Genomic DNA, 16,378 nt, shown 5'->3' on the forward strand with positions numbered 1-16,378 from the left:
AAGTTGACTATCATATCAGACTAAATGCTCTCCAAAAATACATTCTTTATTTTATCTTCAAAAGGTGCTTCCTGTTCCAGCTCATTCCAGTTTGACCTTTAACCAAATAACTTCAACTAATTATCTGCTTATCATGTACATGCCTCACAGGCATGTAGATGTAGAAGTTCCTGAATCTGATTAATGTCTGTCTGTGTCAGAGCTATTAATTACACTATGGATGGTGTATCAATACAGCCAATTACTACAAAGATACAGTACAGGCATCCTTCCTAACTAAGTTGCCATGAGGCCAGAGTTTAATGGCTGTGATAGGAGAAAATTGAGAATGGATCAACAACATTGTAGTTACTCCACATTTCTAACTTCAAAACATGCTTCCAGTTTACAACAAGGCACAAACAATACTGCAAAAACAGTTTGGCAAAGCAATTCACTTTTTTTGTCCTGAATACAAAGTGTTATGTTTGGGGCAAATTCAATACAACACATTACTGAGTAGCACTCCATATTTTCAAGCATAGTGGTGGCTGCATCATGTTATGGGCATATTTGGACTGGGGAGTTTTTCTGGATAAAAAATTCAAGTAATGGAGCTAAGCAAAATCCTAGAGGGAAACCTGGTTCAGTCAGTCTGCTTTCCACCAGACACTGGGAGATGAATACGTTTTCAGCAGGACAGTAAGCTAAAACACAAGATCAAATTGCTTTCCAAGAAGACCGTGAATGTTCCAGAGTGGCCCAGTTCAAGTTTGGACTTAAATCGTCTTGAAAATCTGTGGCAGACCTGAAAATGGTTGTCTAGTGATGACCAACAACCAATTTGACAGAGCTTGAATAAAAAAAAAAATGAATGTACAAATGTTACACAATCCAGGTGTGGAAAGCTCTTAGAGACTTACCCAGAAAAACTCACAGTTGTAATCGCCAACAGTGTTTCTAACATGCAATGACTCAGGAGGTTGAATATTTATCTACTCAAAATAAACTATACAGTGCATTTGGAAAATATTCAGACCCTTTTACTGTTTGAACATGTTACGCTACAGCCTTATTCTACATTTTCCTCATCAATCTCCCGAGTGGCGCAGCAGTCTAAGGCACTGCATCTCAACGCAAGAGGCATCACTGCAGTCCCTGGTTCAAATCCAGGCTGCATCACATCAGGCTGTGATTGGGAGTCCCATAGGGCAGAGCACAATTGGCCCAGCGTCGTTCGGGTTTGGCCAGTGTAGGCCGTCATTGTAAATAAGAATTTGTTCTTAACTGATTTGCCTAGTTAAATAAATAAAAATGTTTTTTTAGATTGTTTTGCAAATGTATTAAAAATAAAAAAAAACAGAATACCTTATTTACATACACTACCAGTCAAATGTTTGGACACACCTACTCATTCAAGGGTTTGCCTTTATTTTTTACTATTTTGTTATGAAATAACACATATGGAATCATGTAGTAATCAAAAAAGTATTAAACAAATCAAAATATTTGTTATATTTTATATTGTTTAAAGTGGCCACCCTTTGCCTTGATGACAGCTTTGCACACTCTTGGCATTCTCTCAACCAGCTTCACATGGAATGCTTTTCCAACAGTCTTGAAGGAGTTCCCACATATGCTGAGCACTTGCTGGCTTCTTTTCCTTCACTCTGCAGTCCAACTCATCCCAAACCATCTCAATTGGGTTGAGGTTGGGTGATTGTGGAGGCCAGGTCATCTGATGCAGCACTCCATCTTTCCTTCTTGGTCAAATAGCCCTTACACAGCCTGGAGGTGAGTTGGGTCGTTGTCGAGTTGAAAAACAAATGATAGTCCCACTGAGCGCAAACCAGATGGGATGGCGAATCGCTGCAGAATGCTGTGGTAGCCATACTGGTTAAGTGTACCTTGAATTCTAAATAAATCACAGACCATGTCAACAGCAAAGAACCCCAACACTATCATAACTCCTCCTCCATGCTTCACTGTAGGAACCACACATGCGGAGATCATCCGTTCACCTACTCTGTGTCTCACAAAGACATGGCGGTTGGAACCAAAAATATCAAATTTGGACTCATCAGACCAAAGGACAGATTTCTACCGGTCTAACGTCCATTGCTCGTGTTTCTTGGCCCAAGCAAGTCTCTTCTTATTATTGGTGTCCTTTAGTAGTGGTTTCTTTGCAGCAATTTGACCATAAAGGCCTGATTCACATAGTCTCCTCTGAACAGTTGGTGTTGAGATGTGTCTGTTACTTGAACTCTGTGAAGCATTTATTTGGGCTGCAATTTCTGAGGCTGGTAACTCTAATGAACTTATCCTCTGCAGCAGAGGTAAATCTGGGTCTTCCTTTCCTGTGGCGGTCCTCATGTGAGCCAGTTTCATCATAACACTTGATGGTTTTTGCGACTGCACTTGAAGAAACTTACAAAGTTCTTGAAATGTTCTGCATTGACTTACCATAATGTCTTAAAACAATGATGGACTGTCATTTCTCCTTGCTTATTTGAGCTGTTCTTGCCATTATATGGACCTGGACTTTTGTCAAATAGTGCTATCTTCTGTATACCACCCCTACCTTGTCACAACACAACTTATTGGCTAAAACGAATTAAGAAGGAAAGGAATTCCACAAATTAACTTTTAAAAAGGCACACTTAAATAAAATGTGTTTCAGGTGACTACCTCATAAAGCTGGTTGAGAGAATGCCAGAATGCTGGTTGAGAGAGTGTGCAAAGCTGTCGTCAAGACAAAGTGTGGCTACTTTGAAGAATCTCACATTTCTTTTTTTAGTTACTACATGATTCCATATGTGTTATTTCATAGTGTTGATGTCTTCACTATTATTCTACAATGTAGAAAATAGTCAAAATAAAGACAAACCCTTGAATGAGTAGGTGTGTCTAAACTTTTGACTGGTACTGTAAGTATTCAGACCCTTTGCTATGAGAATCAACATTGAGCTCAGGTGCATCCTGTTTTAATTGATCATCCTTGAGAAGTTTCTCCAACTTGATTGGAGTTCACCTGTGGTAAATTCAATTGTTTGGACATGATTTGAAAAGGCACACACCTATCTATATGAGGTTCCACAGTTGACAGTGCATGTTAGAGACAAAAAAACAATCCAGGAGGTCATAGGATTTGAACGTAGAGCTCCGAGACAGCATTGTGTCGAGCCACAGATCTGGGGAATGGTACCAAAACATGTCTGCAGCATTGAAGATCCCCAAGAACACAGGGGCCTCCATCATTCTTAAATGGAAGAAGTTTGGAACCACCAAGACTCTTCCTAGAGCTGGCTGCCCACCAAACTGAGCAATCGGGGGAGAAAGGCCTTAGTCAGGGAGGTGACCAAGAATCAGATGGTCACTCTGACAGAGTTCCAGAGTTCATCTGTGGAGATGGGAGGGCCTTTCAGAAGGACAACCATCTCTGCAGCTCTCCGCCAATCAGACCTTTATGGTAGAGTGGCCAGACGGAAGCCACTCCTTTGTAAAAGCTACATGACAGCCCGCTAGGAGTTTGCCAAAAGGCACCAAAAGGACTCTCTCTTTGGCCTGAATGCCAAGCGTCACATCTGGAGGAAACCTGGCACCATCCCTACGGTGAAGCATGGTTGTGGCAGCATCATGCTGTGGGATGTTTTTCAGCGGCAGAGAGTGGAAGACTAAGTCAGGTTCGAAGGAAAGATGAAAGGAGCAAAGTACAGAGAGATCCTTGATGAAAACCTGCTCCAGAGTGCTCAGGACCTCAGAATGGGGTGAAGGTTCACCTTTCAAAGTACAGAGAGATCCTTGATGAAAACCTGCTCCAGAGCGCTCAGGACCTCAGACTGGGGTGAAAGTTCACCTTCCAACAGGACAACGACCCTAAGCACACAGCCAAGATAACGCAAGAGTGGCTTCGGGACAAGTCTATGAATGTCCTTTAGTGGCCCAGCCAGAGCCTGGACTTGAACCCGATCAAACAGAGACCTGAAAATAGCTGTGCAGCGATGCTCACTATCCAACCTGACAGAGCTTGAAATGATCTGCAGAGAAGAATGGGAGAAACTCCCCAAATACAGGTGTGCCAAGCTTGTAGCATCATGCCCAATTAGACTCGGGGCTGTAATCGTTCCCAAAGGCGCTTCAACAAAATACCAAGTTAAAGGGTCTTATGTTAATGTGATATTTCTGGAGGTTTTTGCACCAAAAAAACAACAACCTGTTTTTGCTTTGTCATTATGGGGTATTGTGTGTCAAAAAGTTTTATTTTAAAATTAATTTTAGAATAAGGCTGTAACATGACTGTCACGTAGAGTAGGCCAGATGGCTAAACTGGATAACCTAACCTCTCTAAAAATAAAAAGATGGCGGAACCGCAAAAGTTCTTCTGTGCAAAGGTGTTTATTTACAAGTGATTCCGGAACAGAAAACAACAGTACTGCCATCAACGTCTACCTTATGGGACAGCTTAACAACAATGCTGCCCCATCCACAGCTCAATCCAAAAAAATCCCCCTTAGAGACTGGAGAGAGTCTCCTTTTGTAGGGCTAGCCCCTCCCCTCAGAACAATTAACCCTAATGAATTAATCAATTAACAATACAAACCTACATTTTCCATGAACTAAACATACTAAAGGATATACATTGCAACACGGTTTTAAACAATATCACAACATAACATTTACAACATTACATCACTACTGACAATATCTTTCAATATGCCCATATGCATTAATGAGCCATTTGGGACAGGCACTATAAAGCCAACCCAATTCCCTTAGCTCGGGTCCTTTTCCAGCATACCCAGAAGCTACAGAGATGGAGAGAGAGGAACAGAACAAACAAACAATGCGCTCATCCACAACATTGATAAGTATAATAATTATTGTATCTCTCAAATATGAACATTGACAAGTGTGAATTGCATGCACCAAGACAGAAGTTAAATTGTGTGTCGACCCACATTGTTAACTTATGGTATAATGGCGCAGGGAGGAGTGATGAATATGTGTGTGCGTTAAAGAACCAAATGCTGCCCGCATTGTGACTTCTACGTCACAATGACAAAATGTGGAGAAAAGTCTAGGGGTCTGAAAACTTTCCCGGTCAACTGTACTTGCTCATATGGTGAAGTGAAAACATCTAGGAGCAACAACGGCTCAGCTGCAAAGTGGTAGGCCACACAAACTCACAGAACGGGACCACCGAGTGCTAAAGCACGTAACGTGTAAAAATGGTCTGTCCTCAGTTGCAAAACTCACTACTGAGATCCAAACTACCTCTGGAAGCAACGTCAGCACAAAAACTGTTCGTCTGAAGCTTCATGAAATTAGTTTCCATGGCCTAGCAGCAGCACACAAGCCTAAGATCACCATGTGCAATGCCAAGCATCGGCTGGAGTGGTGTCAAGCACGCCAACATTAGACTCTGGAGCAGTGGAAACGCGTTCTCTGGAGTGATGAATCACACTTCACCATCTGGCAGTCCGACAGACAAATCTAGTTTTAGCAAAAGTTGTCAGTGGTGGAAAAAATACCCAATTGTCATACTTGAGTAAAAGTAAAGATACCTTAATAGAAAATGACTCAAGTAAAAGTTAAAGTCACCCAGTAAAATACTACTTGAGTAAAAGTCTAAAAGTATTTGGATTTAAATATAATTAAGTAGGTATCAAAAGTAAATGTAATTGCTAAAATATACTTAAGTATCAAAAGTGTAAATCATTTCAAATTCATTATATTAAGCAAACCAGACGCCACCGTTTTCTTGTTTTTTACATGTACAGATAGCCAGGAGCACACTCCAACACGAAGCAAGTATGTTTAGTGGTACGCCAGATCAGAGGCAGTAGGGATGACCAGGGATGTTCTCTTTATGTGTATGAATTAGACCATTTTCCTGACCTGCTAAGCATTCAAAATGTAACGAGTACTTTTGGGTGTTAGGGAAAATGTATGGAGTAAAAAGTTGTTGTTTTTTCTTGAGAAATGTAGTGAATTAAAATAGTAAAGTAAAGATACCCCAAATAATTACTTAAGTAGTACTTTAAAGCATTTTTACTTACGTTTTTTACGCCACTGGACAAAGGGACTAGTATTCTTTCATATCTGTCTCTTTATACATTTTTCAAACACACCGCTATAAATAAATGTTTCACAAAGTGCTTCTCTTTCAATGTTTATCTGGATGCAAAAGTTTAAGTTACTGGAGTTATATGGAAATTAATGACAAATATATTTTTTTTTTAAATGGTCGTCCGTCTGTCAACATTTTTGTCTTATTAAAGGGATTGTTCACTCAAAAACGTATTTAAATAGATAGTTTTCAATGAACTATCCCTTTAAGATTATTTCCAGGTAGACAATATACTGTACCCGTGGAATAGTTAATGTAGTGGTGCATTCTGAATGACCATCATGTTTCAATTTATCATATGCCTTAATTGTTATGTTAATAGCACACTGGACATGGTCTGAAAGGAGGGCCGAACACGCCCCCATTCACATCGATAGGGCTGTAGAGGAGCGGGTCGAGAGTTTCAAATTCCTTGGTGTCCACATCACCAACAAACTATCATGGTCCAAACACACCAAGACAGCCGTGAAGAGGGCTCGACAACACCTTTTCCCCTCAGGAGACTGAAAAGATCGGGCATGGGTACCGAGATCCTCAAAAAGTTCTACAGCTGCACCATCGAGGACATCCTGACCAGTTGCATCAATGCCTGGTACGGCAACTATTCGGCCCCCGACAGTAAAGAGCTATAAAGGGTAGTGCGTACGGCCCAGTACATCACTGGGGCCAAGCTTCCTGCCATCCAGGACCTATATTGTAGGCGGTGTCAGAGGAAGGCCCAAAAATTGTCAAAGACTCCAGTCACCCAAGTCATAGACTGTTCTCTCTGCTACCGCACGGCAAGCAGTACCAGATCGCCAAGTCTAGGTCCAAAAGGCTCCTTAACAGCTTCTAACCCCAAGACATAACACTGCTGAACAATTAATAAAATGGCCACCCGGACTATTTATATTGACCCCCCCCCTCTGTTGCCAGTTTGTTTGTTTGTTCAAACCTACCAGCGCCTGTCTTTGCTATAGTCCCTGTTTTCTAGTTTCCGGGTTTTGACCATTCCTGCCTTCCCTGAGCCTGCCTGTCGTCCTGTACTTTTGCCACACTGCTCTGGATTTCCGACCTCTGCCTGACCTGACTCCGCCTGCTGTTCCGGTGTCTTATACCCTCTCTGGATTTTTGACCCCTGCCTGCCTTGACCTGTCGTTTGACTGCCCGTTTTAAAGAATAAACATTTGTTCCTTCTACACTGTCTGCACCTTAACGTGATAGAATGAACAAATAATAGTTCACTTTCCTAGATGAGGTTTATTTCACATTGTGCACCATCTCATATTTGGATGAGTGGTTACACATGTCCATAATATTTTCTGTAAATAGAAAATATTTACACTTAAATGTTAGTTTAATATAAGTTATATTAGACTAGATATGAATGGTTCATATTTCTTACCAGTGCAGACAGTTTGCAGTCTGCCCAAACACCTTTTTTCTCTCCCCGTTTTCCAAGACTAACAGTTTGACAGACACAGCATCAGGATGTGCAATCAGATTCTATTGGCTAACAGACATTTTCTGAGACTTCCTCCCTTATCATACACCATTTACTAAGAGCCAAGCAACATATTCAAAGGATGGGGAGGTGTCTTGTCCAAGTAAGGACTCCTTTAATAATGCATTTTTGTTTATAATACATTGCCTTTCCTTATCCCCCTAGTAGGGCCCCAGTGCTGCACTAATCTGGAACACACATCTTAACAGGCCAGTCATATGCACCTCCCAAACTAATATCTACAGTTTATAACATGATATCCATATCTACAGTATAATGGTTACAACAAACATGTCCCATACAGGTGCTGGCTATAAATCAAACATTTCATGAAACCACTGCACTAATGCATTGATTTCTCTTGCCCTCAGTGACACTGGCTTCACAGGTAAATGTTTATCCTCAGTTTCGACTGAAGAACACAGGAGAAATGTCAGCACCAATGTCTCCCATCCTGATTCAATAGCATAGATAGTCACATTGCCAGGGAAGTAGATTACATTACATACAAAACCTGCAGTCTGTAATGTACTGCAACTGGATGGAGAACCGATTTCATAGTGTGAATTCCTCTGCATTTATACAGACATATCATTGTCTAATAGATACAGTCAGAATACAGGTAGCTACCGTTGGTTGTTGCATGCATATGATACGTATTTAAAAAAAACAGCAAAGTGTGATCGTATAGTAAAGTTGTCAAGTCAAACTCCAGTCTATGGTAACGTTGTCAGTATTACGCAAAAAGCCCATTTCCACAATAGCACATCTTCACAGTGTTAAGGAATATCAGGGAAGTACACCGTTGGAGGACAAGCATGCTAGTAATAAACACTACTTTCAGTAGTTGGGTTAGAAACCCCACAGCAACATTTGACCTTTTGGGAGTTTTGGAAGATTGCAGAGGGAGGGACTGTGCTACCGGATGCCTCTCTTACCCCAAGGATAACCTCAAACTGATTTTAATTGCATTGGAAAACTAGGATAGACATTGTTGATGAGACAGGCCTATAGCTGGAAGACAAACAGCTGGTGACACTCAATTAAAAGGCCAGACATTGGAGTAACTGTTGTTTAGACACCCCATTAGGTCAGAATTAAATTTGTCTCTTCTGCCAAAAGGAATAAGGGATCGTTCACTCCAAAATTGTAGTTGAGGTCAGATGTGGGCTAATGTCAAGAGGTCCAGACTGTCTGCTGTGTAGATCCAGCTCTGTGCCTCAACTCCAAATGAATTGGAAAGACAGGCACCCTCTAAAGAAGATTAAATTAGACTGTGCCTATCCTTTCCATTCATTGGAGTTTGTCTCATCTCGACATTAGGCCACTTTTGAGGTTTGAATATGTCTGACAAACTTTGATTTTTGAGTGAACTAGACACTATCACTTTACAGGCAGTTGAGGTCACTACGATTTTTTGGGGGCCACTTAGCAGTTTGACTTCACAATGCATTTACAAAGCCACTGCTGTGGTTAGTGGGTAAAAGGCAGGATCAACATATTTGGGTACTTTGGTTTGACTTAATTGAGTTTAGACCTTGTGAGGAACTTTCTATTAGACATTTGTTATAAAGGCAGGCAAGGCCAAACCTCCTCAGAATTCACAAAACATGTCAATACTCTAAGGGTCAAGTCCTCAAGATATGAGGCTATATACATGATTCCATTCACACATCACCTTGAACATGCAATAATGCAATGTTGGTGTGGAAGTTTACAGTGAGTGTCATCTTAGGATATGTGAGCAAAACAGCTTTTGTGTTCTCAAGTATTGATGTCATGCACACATTGCTGATGATGTCAAAGTGTTTAAAACAAAACAAAAATCACTGTATATTCCTTACATGGTATGTTTTGACAGTGCTTTACCTTCCAAAGTTGCCATTCACCCAAGAAATCTATTGTTTGTCACAGATAGTAGGCTATACGTTGCATTACTGGTTTCTTTCTATATCAGTTAATTAGTTGTGCCTTCCGACAGGCTGTTATTCGTCCTTCCTGGCTCGGTCGTTGGGGGCTGCCCTCTGAAGTACCAGGAGGCCAGAGAACGTGAGGGAGATTCCCACCCACCACAATGCAATCTGGGCCTCCCCGAAGATAAGCTGCCCCAAAAAGGCCTGTGGCAAAATACAGGTATTTAAATTTAGTGCACCAGTCATTACACTTTTGACAGCACTCAAAACAGAAAATCGGTGTCATGTATTAATTCAAACCATGCACTTTTAGTCTTATACATTATTTATAAATAAGTGTGTCTTTTTCCACAGGGAAACATGTACTTACGGAAGATATGAAGTTGGAAGCGGTGGTGGTCACAGTGGTTCGGGTGGAGGAGGAAGAGTACCTGAGAGCCTTAGCGAGGAATGTCCACATCACAGCATTACAAGTGAAGAGCAGCCCCCCACAAAGCAGCCTCAAGGGGATGTGTAACTGAAACAAACACACAAACACAATAGACCCCTTTCTGTGTTTGCAAACATTGCTGCACTAGGGCAACGTACACAAGTTGGTGGGAGAACAAGGAGGAAACAAGGGCAAAAAAGCCTCTATTTACATGTTGCTTATAAGTGCATTGCACACTACTTTTGGATTATAATCATATTTTAAGGCTAGTATGTATGTCCTGTTTAATATAATGTTTGTGTCATCATCGCAAATCAACTGCATTATACTTTTTTTTTAAACAGCCTATTTCAATGAGCGTTAGAATTCTAGCTAACAACGGCTGAATCCAAAATAGTTATTTTGCAAAGATAACCAAATAGAATCTTTGTGACTATTCAAGCAAGAGTCTAAACATAATTGTAAGCATAGGAGAACCCCAAAAAGTGACTTTGTTTATAAGTAATAAAAACATAAATCTAGGCTATGTTGAACGGGCATAGATGGTGATGGCCTTTTACTGCTGCCAATAGTAGCACGCATTTCTACGTGACGTCAGTGTGTCGTGTACTGGAATGTGGTCTATATGTATGAAAACAATGTTATGTGGCAATTGAGTCACATCGAATAGTTGAGCTCCATTTCAGGGATTTGGAGCCTATTTTAGTTATGTGTCTTGATATGTAAATGTATGTTAAATAAATATCTGACGGCTTTATAAATAAATAATATAGATGATAACTCAAACGTAAAATTATAACACCACATTATGAAGGTCGTTTCAAGCAGCCCAATTACAATTTGGTATTGACATTGAATGGACAATTGCCCATATGTTAAACTAGGATCACATTCGGCCACTAGAATAAAATGATACTCAACATAAGCAAATATATTCCTTTAACACAAAAATAAACGATGTAATACTGCACTACTGTAGGTCGCACGAGCTGCAATGTCGTTCAAGCACGCGGGTAAGACAGGAGCTTGATACACAGCATCGCCTGTCCAGCTGAGCGAGCCGCCGATGATGCTGCCGATGGTGCTGGTGCTGATGCTGAGCGCACGAGCTGGAATCGGGAGCCTTAAACTCATCACCGGAAAACCCCAATTTCCCTTCTCGCAGACGTATTGCTATGCTAACACATTGACATTTACATTATTCAAAGTCACCCGAATCCCATCGCGTTAATAATTCAGGCACTTAAACGGGGGCGATTCCTCACCCAGTCACACGCGGTAGTTTCATCCGGTTGTCTAAATTTCCGCTGCTCTCCCCATGTTCGTAGCCCCGTTTCACATACACCTTTAAGGTAATCGGCTCCAAGTGACAGCTTTGCAGATGAAGATGCGACAGCCCCGAGAAACCCCGCCAGGAGCGCATAGAAAACGCCGGGGAACATGTTGACAACCAAGGCACATATTTTTCTAATCCATCACATTCCTACGGCGGTATTGAGTTGAATGTGTGAGTAAAATCTAATCTACAGGCTACTTCCTAACAATAACCGCCCGGAGATAGCCACACCAATCAAAATACTTGCTCAGCGGGTAGGTGCAGAAAGTGGTTCGAACTCCACGGCTGTGTAGCATTGTGGGATGAGTAGTTTCTTCAGCGGCATCACGTGTTCAGGAATTCTGTGGATATTGGATAAGAATTTATTTCAGGGATCAATAGGTTTATGAGTGAGTTATAGTCTCTCAAATGCAAGACCCAATTAATGAATCATAATAGTCCTTTAATTAGTCAAATTCATATTTATAATATTAAATTAATAGTTCTATTTTAATCACAAAAAATAATCATACATTAGGCAATGGGCGAGGTTAGTCTTATAGCCTACTACTTTGTTAATATGTGTAACTGTTAACAAAGTAACTGTTAACTGTTAATATATGTAACTTTTTGAGAAACCTGACCAAATGTACATAGAAATGTGAGTTATAGATCTGTCATTCTCATCGAAAGCAAGTCTAAGAAGCAGTAGAGCAGCTACCCTATAGAGTGCTGTTGAAGCTACTGTAGACCTTCATTGCAAAACATTGTGTTTTAATCAATTATTTGGTGACATTAATATATTTAGTATAGTTTTATCTAAAAAGCATACATTTTTAATGTTTCAATATTTTTCTTTCTTCTGAAATTCACTGAGGAGGATGGTCCTCCCCTTCCTCCTCTGAGGAACCTCCACTGCTACCCTCCCTCCCCTCAGACTCACCATCAGATGCAGGTCATCAGTCCATAATAAAAAATAATAAAAAAGCTAATTATTATGATCACTCAGCTGTGCCTCACAAGTAATACAACAAATCTGTTGCCAGTATGATCATATACCTACATTTTTTAAATATAATTTCTAACTGGTCTGAGAAGAACTTTGCAGGGCAATTCAAGCATAGCCAAATTGTAGTGATAATATTGGGCCTATAGTCTACTGCACAAACCTCATCGCTACAGAACTGTTTTTAATTGGTTTATGTTGCATAGGTTTAAGTTTTTTAAGTCATGTTTTGAAAACAATCGGAGTGGTAGATCTTGGCTTGCATTTTGACTTCGAAAGTGATCTTGAATCAGAAAAGGTTGGTGACCACTGGACTAGGGCATCTCTTCTCTTACCAGTTGAAGCAGCAGACTCAAATTAATGTTGAAAAATAACCAAGCTTGTGAACAAAACAATGTAAATACAACAATGGGATATAGGATTTGTATTTATTTGTTCAATTAGCAGCTATGAAACAAAACAGCATAAATACTTTTAAAACAGCTACTGATGTATTTTTCTAACACAAACTCACACATTCTCATACTTGAATTTAGACAATTTTTATTTGCAAATGTAATGCTCGCACTGTAGAGCCCTGCAAACGGATCACCCGCCAACGTGGCAGGTGAAATAGACATTCTTACCTGCCAATACCTACATCTACCAGCATTTGGTGGGTGGCGGGTGTTCATTTTATATCCTGGATGCTAATGTGATGTCTTTGAGTGGGTCAAGGCAGGACTACTCTCACACTAGCCCCAATCATGATCCAGACAGTGGGTCCTTGTTAAGGGAATTTTTATCAATGATGACTAATTATGTATACATTTCAATCAGGACTGACTAGTCCAAATGCTATTATGTACTGTACATATATGAATTTTCTCTCTTGCTCCCATTCCCAATTGTATATAATATAGTCAGGAGTTTAGTAACAATGACGGTCTGTTCCTTTGTACAAATGAATGAACTATCTCCAGACTGTCTAGAATGCTGATTTACAATTACTGACCTTGGCTTCAGGCGAGGAGGGAAGGCTCGAGAACTATAGGGCCTCTCTACTAGTGTCATGAAGAGATAGGACATTTAGAAAACGCTGACGTAATTTTCAGTTTATAACCTGTGGAAAAATGTATGTACCAGTACTCTCTTGAATTAAACGCTGTTACCTGACTTTTAAGACCGGGGCTCTGTCCATTAATCAATAAAAATATAGGGTCTTACAAGCCCTTCGAATGCATTGACAGAGTATTGAATTCTGATTGGGAAATAATAAAGAGGAATTTAGAATTCCTTTATCAGTCCCTCAGATTGGGACCCGGGGCCCTCGGAATAAATGTCCCCTTCACCATACTGATGAGCTGGATCATATAGGTTCATTACCTAAAAACAAATGGCATCCTCTTGAATATATAGTGCACTTTTTTTTTTACCAGATCCTTATATGCTCTGGTCAAAATAAGTGCACTACGTAGGGAATAATGTGCCATTTGGGATGCATCCCCCATCTCCTCAACAAGTGGAGGGGAGAAAATGGTACCTTAGTTCAGCCATATCTCTGTCCTTCAGAGACTTGAAATCCTCATTATTTGCACACAGAGAGGAAATAAAGTGAGGGAACTTGTCTGTTACTATTAGAGTTTCCCTAAAAAAGAGAACACTGTATAAAAAACAATCTATTTCTCCTCCTCTTATCGATTATCAAAGAAGAATATTATCTGTATTACAGATTTGAGACCGTAAGATATCGATCTAAGATACCCCCTCAAAAACATTAACCTAACAATACTATGGATGCACCAATCTTTAAGTTATGGCTCCAGGCACCATGAGAATAACACTGGGCCACTGTTTTCCTCAGCTGTGGCAAGTAGTTTACTTTTGTATGTGTTTTACGGATTTTTGCACAATGCCTATTTAATGAATAATTCAAGGTCATAAAATGTTACAGGCCCAAGCTGAAACAAACATTATCCGTCCATTCCCATTATTCAACAGATCGAAATTTTGGCCAGTAGATGTCTCTAATGTTCTTCAAGCGACAGCATATCTACAGAAATCAAACAGTTTTGAATGCAGACAATTCCCTAAAATGTACACAAGTAATCATGTAAACCTATAATCTGTGATGCACTTCAGAAATTACTGCTTGGATGAACTGAAAAACATTCAGAAAATACTTCTGGAATCATTTTAAATTGGATTATTGTTATTATCAGTCATGTATCATTAAAAATATTACCTCAAATAAATGTGATTATAAACTACTGGTGGTTTGACTACTTCAGGTCTGTTACCTAAAAAATTGAGCTATTTTACCTGTAATATCTATGATCACATCATTAGGATATTTGTGACCAGTCACATCAAAGCTCTCCTCTCGTTAGGCCATTAGGCTACTGTTCAGTCTCCATCATCATGTCTCGCCATCCAGTCATTAGCAAGTCATCATCGCCACCCTCAGAAAATAAGAACTTTCATATCAAGGGGCCAATTAAATGTAATCTTCACATTTGAAGGTGCATGCTTGTGGAAGTGTATGTTTGCGTCCCAAATGGCACCTTATTCCCTATATACAGCATGGGCCCTGGTCAAATGTAGTACACTATATAGGGAATAGGGTGCCATTTGGGACACAGCTTATGACTCACTAAAGTATTGAGATAAATCTCTAATTGGGGTCCTGTTCGTGTTTATTGGGAGATAAGAGTCCACAGAGAACAAACGAACACTCGCAAATGAGGACCTGTCATGGAGCTTCCCATCTATATCCGTTGGCTGAAAAGGCAGCCATGTTTTCCATTTACAATCCTAACTTTACAGGATGGGCTAACTAGACTGACCTCAAGGTGAAGGGACCAAGATCATTAGCTACTACAACTTTGACGTTTGTCTCAGTATATCGGGCCATCTTAAATGGGGCGATCTAGGCAGATAAGATCATTTGACTAGGTTAAAAAGAGGCAGACCTAAAATGAATAGAAATTCAGAAAAAACGCCCTCTACATCTTTTACATATATCATAATTTTCTCCAAATGTGTGTTTTCTCTGCCAAAGAGACCATAAAAAGATAGAGCAAACAGCCCACAGACTCCATCTAATCTGTGATCTTGATGTTGGAATATTTAGGTATGAATACGCCCCATGGAGTGTGGGTGGTAGGGGAAGTATGATCTCATAGATATTCACTTACTGACAGTTGTGGCTGCTTCGCGTGATGTATTGTTGTCTCTACCTTCTTGCCCTTTGTGCTGAAGTCTGTGTCCAATAATGTTTGTACCATGTTTTGTGCTGCTACCAAGTTGTGTTGCTACCATGTTGTTATCATGTTGTGTTGCTACCATGCTGTGTTTTCATGTGTTGCTGTCATGCTATGTTGTTGTCTTAGGTCTCTCTTCGTGGAGTGTTGTGGTGTCTTTATTGCCAATCAATCAATTAATCAAATGTATTTATAAATAACTTCTTACATCAGCTGATGTCACAAAGTACTGTACAAAAACCCAGCCTAAAACCCCAAACAGCAACCAATGCAGGTGTAGAAGCACGGTGGCTAAAAACTCCCTAGAAAGGCCAGAACCTAGGAAGAAACGTAGGGCGGAACCAGGCTATGAGGGGTGGCCAGTTCTGGGGTGGAAGAGGTTCTGGCTGTGCCAGGTGGAGATTATAACAGAACATGGCCAAGATGTTCAAATGTTCATAGATGACCAGCAGGGTCAAATAATAATAATCACAGTGGTTGTTGAGGGTGCAATAGGTCAGCACCTCAGGAGTAAATGTCAGTTGGCATTTCATAGCAGATCATTCCAAGTATCTCTACCACTCCTGCTGTCTCTAGAGAGTTGAAAACAGCAGGTCTGGGACAGGTAGCACATGCTGTGAACAGGTCAGGGTTCCATAGCCGCAGGCTGAACAGTTGAAACTGGAGCAGCAGCACGACCAGGGGGACTGGGAACAGCAGAGTCATCAGGCCAGGTAGTCCTGAGGCATGGTCCTAGGGCTCAGGTCCTCCGAAAGAGAGAAAGAAATAAATAGAGAAAAAGAGAAAGAGAATTAGAGAGAGCATACTTAAATTCACATAGGACACCGGATAAGACAGGAGAAACACTCCAGATATAACACACTGACCCTAGCCCCCAACA

The 16,378-nt window shown here is 40.5% G+C and overlaps 1 protein-coding gene and 1 long non-coding RNA gene across 2 annotated transcripts; one reads left to right on the plus strand and one right to left on the minus strand.

Moving 5' to 3' along the window:
- Nucleotides 1-4,758: 4,758 nt before the first annotated feature.
- LOC116354408 (uncharacterized) lies at nucleotides 4,759-11,626 on the plus strand. The gene is made up of 3 exons (XR_004203629.1): nucleotides 4,759-4,847; nucleotides 9,574-9,725; nucleotides 9,860-11,626. It is a non-coding gene; the product is annotated as an uncharacterized LOC116354408 (long non-coding RNA).
- tmem42b (transmembrane protein 42b) lies at nucleotides 7,681-11,575 on the minus strand. Its single transcript, XM_020507235.2, has 3 exons — nucleotides 11,201-11,575; nucleotides 9,876-10,022; nucleotides 7,681-9,709 (listed from the first exon to the last, which is right to left on the minus strand). The coding sequence occupies exons 1-3, from the start codon at nucleotides 11,375-11,377 to the stop codon at nucleotides 9,578-9,580; spliced, it is 456 nt and encodes a 151-aa protein (XP_020362824.1). The 5' UTR covers nucleotides 11,378-11,575; the 3' UTR covers nucleotides 7,681-9,577.
- Nucleotides 11,627-16,378: the final 4,752 nt, after the last annotated feature.

Source organism: Oncorhynchus kisutch, linkage group LG17 (assembly GCF_002021735.2).
Source record: "Oncorhynchus kisutch isolate 150728-3 linkage group LG17, Okis_V2, whole genome shotgun sequence".
NCBI classification, from domain to species: Eukaryota; Metazoa; Chordata; class Actinopteri; order Salmoniformes; family Salmonidae; genus Oncorhynchus; species Oncorhynchus kisutch.